At 46.3% G+C, this 10,000-nt stretch overlaps 1 protein-coding gene across 1 annotated transcript in view; it reads right to left on the reverse strand.

Moving 5' to 3' along the window:
- Positions 1-5,543: 5,543 nt before the first annotated feature.
- The window catches only part of LOC121844763 (serine/threonine-protein phosphatase 2A 55 kDa regulatory subunit B gamma isoform-like), a gene marked incomplete at its 3' end in the record, with an annotated part of 11,387 nt that continues 6,930 nt past the window's right edge, over positions 5,544-10,000 (reverse strand). The window contains exons 4-6 of the mRNA XM_042315231.1: positions 8,452-8,633; positions 6,147-6,259; positions 5,544-5,721 (exon numbers count right to left, since the gene is read on the reverse strand). Coding sequence (XP_042171165.1) covers positions 5,544-5,721; positions 6,147-6,259; positions 8,452-8,633 — 473 coding nt within the window. The remainder of the gene's footprint in view (positions 5,722-6,146; positions 6,260-8,451; positions 8,634-10,000) is intronic.

The raw sequence follows: 10,000 nt of genomic DNA on the forward strand, positions 1-10,000 counted from the left end.
TTAAACACTACAGCCTACAGATGGAGGAGCGTAATTTGATCACCTTGTTGGAGAACAACTGAACAGACAGAATGAACGACTGGTCTCTGGTACTGAACTGTTTAAACACTACAGCCTACAGATGGAGGAGGTAATTTGATCACCTTGTTGGAGAACAACTGAACAGACAGAATGAACGACTGGGTCTCTGGTACTGAACTGTTTAAACACTACAGCCTACAGATGGAGGAGCGTAATTTGATCACCTTGTTGCAGAACAACTGAACAGACAGAATGAACGACTGGGTCTCTGGTACTGAACTGTTTAAACACTACAGCCTACAGATGGAGGAGCGTAATTTGATCACCTTGTTGCAGAACAACTGAACAGACAGAATGAACGACTGGGTCTCTGGTACTGAACTGTTTAAACACTACAGCCTACAGATGGAGGAGCGTAATTTGATCACCTTGTTGAGAACAACTGAACAGACAGAATGAACGACTGGGTCTCTGGTACTGAACTGTTTAAACACTACAGCCTACAGATGGAGGAGCGTAATTTGATCACCTTTGTTGCAGAACAACTGGGTTAACTGGTCTAAGGAACATTTTAAACTTGTCTAGGAATTTGTTAATGTTTAAAAGGGTTAACTTGTCATTTCCACTTTGAAATGTCAAACTTGATATCTCATTCTGAAAAATGTATCAACCAAACATGTCCAATAATTATAGTCCATATAATAATTAAAATGTTGTATTTATGTTTTTTTTTTTTATTTAACTAGGCAAGTCAGTTAAGAACAAATTCTTATTTACAATGACGGCCTTGGAACAGTGGGTTAACTGGTCTAGGAACAGTGGGTTAACTGGTCTAGGAACAGTGGGGTTAACTGGTCTAGGAACAGTGGGTTAACTGGTCTAGGAACAGTGGGTTAACTGGTCTAGGAACAGTGGGTTAACTGGTCTAGGAACAGTGGGTTAACTGGTCTAGGAACAGTGGGTTAACTGGTCTAGGAACAGTGGGGGTCTTAACTGGTCTAGGAACAGTGGGTTAACTGGTCTAGGAACAGTGGGGGTTAACTGGTCTAGGAACAGTGGGTTAACTGGTCTAGGAACAGTGGGTTAACTGGTCTAGGAACAGTGGGTTAACTGGTCTAGGAACAGTGGGTTAACTGGTCTAGGAACAGTGGGTTAACTGGTCTAGGAACAGTGGGTTAACTGGTCTAGGAACAGTGGGTTAACTGGTCTAGGAACAGTGGGTTAACTGGTCTAGGAACAGTGGGTTAACTGGTCTAGGAACAGTGGGTTAACTGGTCTAGGAACAGTGGGTTAACTGGTCTAGGAACAGTGGGTTAACTGGTCTAGGAACAGTGGGTTAACTGGTCTAGGAACAGTGGGTTAACTGGTCTAGGAACAGTGGGTTAACTGGTCTAGGAACAGTGGGTTAACTGGTCTAGGAACAGTGGGTTAACTGGTCTAGGAACAGTGGGTTAAACTGGTCTAGGAACAGTGGGTTAACTGGTCTAGGAACAGTGGGTTAACTGGTCTAGGAACAGTGGGTTAACTGGTCTAGGAACAGTGGGTTAACTGGTCTAGGAACAGTGGGTTTAACTGGTCTAGGAACAGTGGGTTTAACTGGTCTAGGAACAGTGGGTTAACTGGTCTAGGAACAGTGGGTTAACTGGTCTAGGAACAGTGGGTTAACTGGTCTAGGAACAGTGGGGTTAACTGGTCTAGGAACAGTGGGTTAACTGGTCTAGGAACAGTGGGTTAACTGGTCTAGGAACAGTGGGTTAACTGCCTGTTCAGGGCAGAACAACAGATTTGAAACTTGTTATATTTTTGTTATTTTATTTTTAACTTCTAGGAACATTTAACTGGTCTAGGAACAGGTAACTGGAGAACAAGTTCTCATTTAGGAACACTGGGACCTGGCCAAGATAAAGCAAAGCAGTGTGATCAGACAACAACACAGAGTTACACATGGAGTAAACAAGGGTACAGATCTAGCAACCTTTTGGTTAACTGGTCTAGGAACAGTAGGCTAACCTGGTCAAAACATGGGTTAACTGGTCTGAACAAGATTAGTTTAGGAACAGTGGGTTTATCAAACTGCTTCAAATTAAGATCTTAATCTGGACCTTCCTAGGAACAGACTGGCACAGAGAACAGTGGGTTAACTATACTGGTCAGTGATTGGGGTTAACTGGTCTAGGAACAGTGGGTTAACTGGTCTAGGAACAGTGGGTTAACTGGTCTAGAACATGGGTTAGTGTGATTGGGGTTAACTGGTCTAGGACATGGGTTAACTGGTCTAGGAACAGTGGGTTAACTAGAACAGTGGGTTAACTGGTCTAGGAACAGTGGGTTAACTGGTCAGTGGGGTAGGGGTCACTGGTCTAGGAACAGTGGGTTAACTGGTCTGGAACACAGAGCCACTGGTCTAGGAACAGTGGGTTAAGGAACAGGGGTTAACTGGTCACAGGAACAGTGACACTGGGTCTAGGAACAGTGGGTTAACTGGTCTAGGAGTTAACTGGTCTAGGAAGAGTGTTAACTGGTCTAGGAACAGTGGGTTAACTGGTCTAGGAACAGTGGGTTAACTGGAGAACAGTGGGGTTAACTGGTCAGGAACAGTGGGTTAACTGGTCTAGAACAGTGGGATTAACAGGAAGTCTGGAACAGTGGGTTAACTGGTCTAGGTTAGTGGGTTAACTGGTCTAGAACTGGGTTAACTGGTCTAGGAACAGTGGGGTTAATTGGTTAACTGGTCTAGGAACAGTGGGTTAACTGGTCTAGGAACAGACTGGTCTAGGAACAGTGGGTTAACTGGGAACAGAGCCATATAGGAACAGTGGGTTTGGTCAGGAAGACTCAGGGAAGGGTGAGTGATTGGTCTAGGAACAGTTAACTGGTCTAGAACAGTGGGTTAACTGGTCTAGGAACAGTGGGTTAACTGGTCTAGGAACAGTCAGGTGATTGGGCTGGTCTAGGAACAGTGGAAACTGGTCTAGGAACAGTGGGTTAACTGGTCTAGAACAGTGGGTTAAGTCTAGGAACAGTTGAACAGTGGGTTAACTGGTCAGGAACAGTGGGACTGGTCTAGGAACAGTGGGTTAAGAGAACAGTGGGTTAACTGGTCTAGGAACAGTGGGTTAAGTCAGTGTTAATTGGGTCAGGAACAGTGGGTTAACTGGTCTAGGAACAGTGGGGTTAACAGAGCCATTTTACTTTAGGATTCACTTTATTTAACCAGGTCAGTGAACAGGAAGACTGGCACAGAGCCAAGATAAGAGTCAGTGATTGAAAGTCAGTGAGTTAACTGACTAGGAACACTGGGCACTGGCCAGAACAGATTTAACTGGTCAGGAAACAGTGGGTTAACAAGTCTAGGAACAGTGGTTAACTGGTTGAACAGGTTAATAGGAACAGTGGGTTAACTGGTCTAGAACAGTGATTGGGCAGGAAGACTGGCACAGAGCCAGACTGATTGGACATATACAGTCAGTGATTGAACAGGAAGACTGGCACAGAGCCATATAGAGTCAGTGTTAATTGGGTCTAGGACCTTCCTACCCAGACTGGCACAGAGACATATACAGTCAGTGATTGGGCAGGAAGACTGGCACAGAGCCATATAGAGTCAGTGATTGAACAGGAAGACTGGCACAGAGCCATAGAGAGTCAGTGATTGGGCAGGAAGACTGGCACAGAGCCATAGAGAGTCAGTGATTGAACAGGAAGACTGGCACAGAGCCATATAGAGTCAGTGATTGGTCAGGAAGACTGGCACAGAGCCATATAGAGTCAGTGATTGGTCAGGAAGACTGGCACAGAGCCATATAGAGTCAGTGATTGGTCAGGAAGACTGGCACAGAGCCATAGAGAGTCAGTGATTGGACAGGAAGACTGGCACAGAGACATATACAGTCAGTGATTGGTCAGGAAGACTGGCACAGAGACATATACAGTCAGTGATTGGTCAGGAAGACTGGCACAGAGCCATAGAGAGTCAGTGATTGGTCAGGAAGACTGGCACAGAGCCATAGAGAGTCAGTGACTGAACAGGAAGACTGGCACAGAGCCATAGAGAGTCAGTGATTGAACAGGAAGACTGGCACAGAGCCATATAGAGTCGGTGATTGGGCAGGAGCTCAACAGAGCTGAGTTCCGGCACCTCAAATGTTCTACTTCCGGTTCCTCTTATAGAATATCAGATCAAAAGTATTGGGGAGCTCCACTACCTCAATATAAACAGTACTGGGCCACTACCTCAATATAAACAGTACCAGGCCACTACCTCAATATAAACAGTACCAGGCCAGTACCTCAATATAAACAGTACCGGGCCACTACCTCAATATAAACAGTACCTCAATATAAACAGTACCAGTCCACTACCTCAATATAAACAGTACTGGGTCACTACCTCAATATAAACAGTACCAGGCCAGTACCTCAATATAAACAGTACCGGGCCACTACCTCAATATAAACAGTACCAGGCCACTACCTCAATATAAACAGTACCGGGCCACTACCTCAATATAAACAGTACCAGGCCACTACCTCAATATAAACAGTACCAGGCCACTACCTCAATATAAACAGTACCAGGGCCAGTACCTCAATATAAACAGTACCAGGCCACTACCTCAATATAAACAGTACCGGGCCACTACCTCAATATAAACAAGGCCACTACCTCAATATAAACAGTACCGGGCCACTACCTCAATATAAACAGTACCAGGCCACTACCTCAATATAAACAGTACCAGGCCACTACCTCAATATAAACAGTACCAGTACCGGGCCAGTACCTCAATATAAACAGTACCAGGCCAGTACCTCAATATAAACAGTACCGGGCCACTACCTCAATATAAACAGTACCTCAATATAAACAGTACCGGACCACTACCTCAATATAAACAGTACCTCAATATAAACAGTACCAGTCCACTACCTCAATATAAACAGTACCAGGCCACTACCTCAATATAAACAGTACCGGTCCACTACCTCAATATAAACAGTACCAGGCCACTACCTCAATATAAACAGTACCGGGCCACTACCTCAATATAAACAGTACCGGTCCACTACCTCAATATAAACAGTACCGGGCCACTACCTCAATATAAACAGTACCGGTCCACTACCTCAATCTAAACAGTACCAGGCCACTACCTCAATATAAACAGTACTGGTCCACTACCTCAATATAAACAGTACCGGTCCAGCACCTAAATCATGTGTGTGTGTGTGTGTGTGTGTGTGTGTGTGTCTGCTTTCCTGTGTGTGTGTGTGTGTGTGTGTGTGTCTGCTTTCCTGTGTGTGTGTGTGTGTGTGTGTGTGTGTATGTGTGTGTGTGTGTGTCTGCTTTCCTGTTTGTGTGTGTGGGTCTCCACAACTGTGTGTGTGTGTGCGTGTATGTTTGTGTGTGTGTATGTTTGTGTGTGTGTCTGCTTTCCTGTGTGTGTGTGTGTGTGTGTGTGTGTGTGTGTGTGCATGTTTCTGTACATGTGTGTGTATGTCCCTCTCCCAGTGAAGGATACTGAAGCTGCGGTCTGTGATCCCCAGATGCCACATGTTGATCCTCAGGTCATCAGCTGACAGGTAGGTCTCTCCGTCACTGTTGACCGATATGGAGTTAACATGGTAGGTATGACCATTGGAGAACACCCTCCTAGGACGTACCTCCACCATCAGGTCTGTAGGTCTCAACACAGGAACCTGGGAGGGAGGGAGGGAGGGAGGGAGGGAGGGAGGGAGGGAGGGAGGGAGGGAGGGAGGGAGGGAGGGAGGGGGAGGGAGGGGGAGGGAGGGGTTGGGAGGGAGGGTTGGGGGGAGAGGGTTGGGGAGAGGAGAGAGGGAGGAGGGAAGGAGGTGAGAGAGGAGGGAGGGAGAGAGAGAGAGAGGGAGGGAGGGTTGGGGGGAGTGAGAGGGGTGGGAGAGAGAGAGAGACGGAGGGCGGTTGGGGGAGAGAGGGGGAACGGGAGAGAGAGAGGGAGTGAGGAGGGAAGGAGGGGGAGAGAGAGAGGGACAGAGGGAGGGAGGGAGGGAGGGCGGGAGGGGGAGAGAGGGAGGGTTAGGGACCAGGGGATGGGCTGAATGAGGGACAAAACAAGAGGTGTGTGTGTGTGTGTGTGTGTGTATACCTGTAGTGATGTGACTGTAGAGATGTCCTTCACCCTGCCCTCCTCATCTTTCAGGTTGTAGCCCTCCGGTTGCTTGTCTCGCTCACTCACCTTCCACAGCTTGATGGTCTTATCTGACGCACACACACACACACACACACACACACACACACACACAGACACACACACACACACACACAGACACAGACACAGACACAGACACACACACACACACACACACACACACACACACACACACACACACACACACACACACACACAGAGATAATGTTTGAGACCAAGTCTGGCTGGTTGACAGTGCTCTTATCTGTGTTAGTTTCAGGGTCATGATATAATCTGGAGGAAACATCTGTCAACGATTCAGTTTCCTCTTTTTCATTTATTAACACCAGGAGAGGAGTGGACATTCACAACTATAAGATGTTGCACAATATTTAAATATAATATATTTACAAATATAATATTGTCACGCCCTGGTCTTAGTATTTTGTGTTTATATAATTATTTGGTCAGGCCAGGGTGTGACATGGGGTTATTTTGTGTTGTGTTGTGGTATTGGGGGTTTTAGTAGGTATTGGGATTGTGGCTGAGTAGGGGTGTCTAGCAAAGTCTATGGCTGCCTGAGGTTCTCAATCAGAGTATTTCATTATTTCATTTCGTTAGTTTTGTAGTTTCTGTATGTATAGGTTTTCCTTCATTAAAATATATCATGAATCATCATCACGCTGCATTTTGGTCCGATCCTTGTTCTACCTCTTCGTCAGAGGAGGAGATAGAAGAGAGTCGTTACAAATATAGTCTCCTCTTTTCTGAATGTTGATGGTAGCGAATGCAAGTTGATGTGTGAGTTTGCGTTGACCAGGAAGTGGGAATTATGGGTCATGTAGTTTACTTACCATTCTCAGTGTTCTATTAGGGAACGATTTTGGTAATCAACTCAAATGATTGTTTGTGGAGAGAAGGATTACAGGTAGTGAGGTCAACTGACAGTTTGTGGCAAGAAGGATTATGGGAAATGTAGTCCACTCACTGTTTGTGGAAAGGAGGACTTATTGGTAGTCTTCTGCTAGGGGAGGATTATGGGTTGTGTAGTCTACTGACTGTTGGTGGAAAAGAGGAATTGTGGGTAGTGTGGTCTACTCACAGTTGATGGAAAGGAAGATTATGGGTTGTATTCTGATAGAGGAGGACTATGGGTAGTATTCTGATAGAGGAGGACTATGGGTAGTGTTCTGATAGAGGACTATGGGTAGTGTTCTGATAGAGGAGGACTATGGGTAGTATTCTGATAGAGGACTATGGGTAGTACTCAGATAGAGGAGGACTATGGGTCGTATTCTGATAGAGGAGGACTATGGGTAGTGTCCTGATAGAGGAGAACTATGGGTAGTGTCCTGATAGAGGAGAACTATGGGTAGTATTCTGATAGAGGAGGACTATGGGTGGTATTCTGATAGAGGAGGACTATGGGTGGTATTCTGATAGAGGAGGACTATGGGTAGTGTTCTGATAGAGGAGGACTATGGGTAGTGTTCTGATAGAGGAGGACTATGGGTAGTGTTCTGATAGAGGAGGACTATGGGTAGTATTCTGATAGAGGAGGACTATGGGTAGTATTCTGTTAGAGGAGGACTATGGGTGGTATTCTGATAGAGGAGGACTATGGGTAGTACTCAGATAGAGGAGGACTATGGGTCGTATTCTGATAGAGGAGGACTATGGGTAGTGTCCTGATAGAGGATAACTATGGGTAGTGTCCTGATAGAGGAGGACTATGGGTAGTATTCTGATAGAGGAGGACTATGGGTGGTATTCTGATAGAGGAGGACTATGGGTGGTATTCTGATAGAGGAGGACTATGGGTAGTATTCTGATAGAGGAGGACTATGGGTAGTATTCTGATAGAGGAGGACAATGGGTAGTATTCAGATAGAGGAGGACTATGGGTAGTATTCTGATAGAGGACTATGGGTAGTATTCTGATAGAGTAGGAATATGGGTAGTATTCTGATAGAGGAGGACTATGGGTAGTATTCTGATAGAGGGGGACAATGGGTAGTGTTCTGATAGAGGAGGACTATGGGTAGTTAGTCTTCTCACCGTTGGCGGAGAGGAGGATTATGGGTAGTTAATCTACTCACCGTTGGTGGAGAGAAGGATTATGGGTAGTTAGTCTACTCACCATTGGTGGAGAGGAGGACTATGGGTAGTTATTCTACTCACCGTTGGTGGAGCTAAGGATTATGGGTAGTTAGTCCACTCACCGTTGGTGGAGAGGAGGATTATGGGTAGTTAGTCTACTCACCGTTGGTGGAGAGCAGGAAGTGGGCGGCGTTCTGTTGAGGCAGCCATCGTATCTTGTTGATCTTCTCCTCGATCTCCAGACTCTTCAGGTAGTCAAAGTCAGGCTCGTGGCTCTGGAAGGTACTGTACACATTATACTCCCCCGACTCACCCGTCTCCCCACCTGATCCAACTCCCTTTAGGCTGGGAGAGGAGAGAGGAGGGGGAGAAGAGGAGGGAGATGAGAGGAGGTAGGGGAGAGGGAGGAGGTAGGGGGAGAGGAGAGGAGAGGGGGGAGGAGAGGAGAGGAGAGGAGAGGAGAGGAGAGGAGAGGAGAGGAGAGGAGAGGAGAGGAGAGGAGAGGAGAGGAGAGGAGAGGAGAGGAGAGAGAGGAGAGGAGAGGGAGGAGAGGGAGGGGAGAGGAGAGGAGAGAGAGGAGAGGAGAGGAGAGGAGAGGAGAGGAGAGGAGAGGGAGAGGAGAGGAGAGAGAGGAGAGGAGAGGAGAGGAGAGGAGAGGAGAGGAGAGGAGAGAGGAGAGGAGAGGAGAGAGAATATAAAGATATAGTAACCACTTCCATACCACACTGACAATATACTGACCAGACACTAGCTAGCACACTGACCAGACACTAGCTAGCACACTGACGATATACTGACCAGACACTAGCTAGCACACTGATGATATACTGACCAGACACTAGCTAGCACACTGACGATATACTGACCAGACACTAGCTAGCACACTGACCATATACTGACCAGACACTAGCTTGCACACTGACCAGACACTAGCTAGCACACTGACGATATACTGACCAGACACTAGCTAAGTTACCACACTGACGACCAGTCTACACCAGCCAGTGAAGGTGAACAAGTAAACACATTAGGTGGAAGTAGAGATAACAAGGACATGACCTGTGACCACTTTATGACCACTACGACCATTCTATGACCACTCTATGACCACTTTATGACCACTACGACCATTCTATGACCACTCTATGACCACTCTATGACCACTATGACCACTATGACCACTACGACCATTTTATGACCACTCTATGATCACTCTATGACCACTACGACCATTCTATGACCACTCTATGACCACTACGACCATTCTATGACCACTCTATGACCACTCTATGACCACTACGACCATTCTATGACCACTCTATGATCACTCTATGACCACTACGACCATTCTATGACCACTCTATGATCACTACGACCATTCTATGACAACTCTATGACCACTCTATGACAGCTCTATGACCACTACGACCATTCAATGACCACTATATGACCACTCTACGACCATTCTATGACCACTCTATGACCACTGCGACCATTCTATGACCACTCTATGACCACTCTATGACCCCTTTATGACCCCTCTATGACCACTACGACCATTCTATAACCAGTCTATGACAACTTTATGACCACTCTATGACAGCTCTATGACCACTACAACCATTCTATGACCACTATATGACCACTCTATGACCATTCTACGACCACTATATGACCACTCTATGACCACTATGACCATTCTATGACCACTA

Source organism: Oncorhynchus tshawytscha, unplaced genomic scaffold (assembly GCF_018296145.1).
Source record: "Oncorhynchus tshawytscha isolate Ot180627B unplaced genomic scaffold, Otsh_v2.0 Un_contig_4855_pilon_pilon, whole genome shotgun sequence".
In the NCBI taxonomy this organism is placed as follows: Eukaryota; Metazoa; Chordata; class Actinopteri; order Salmoniformes; family Salmonidae; genus Oncorhynchus; species Oncorhynchus tshawytscha.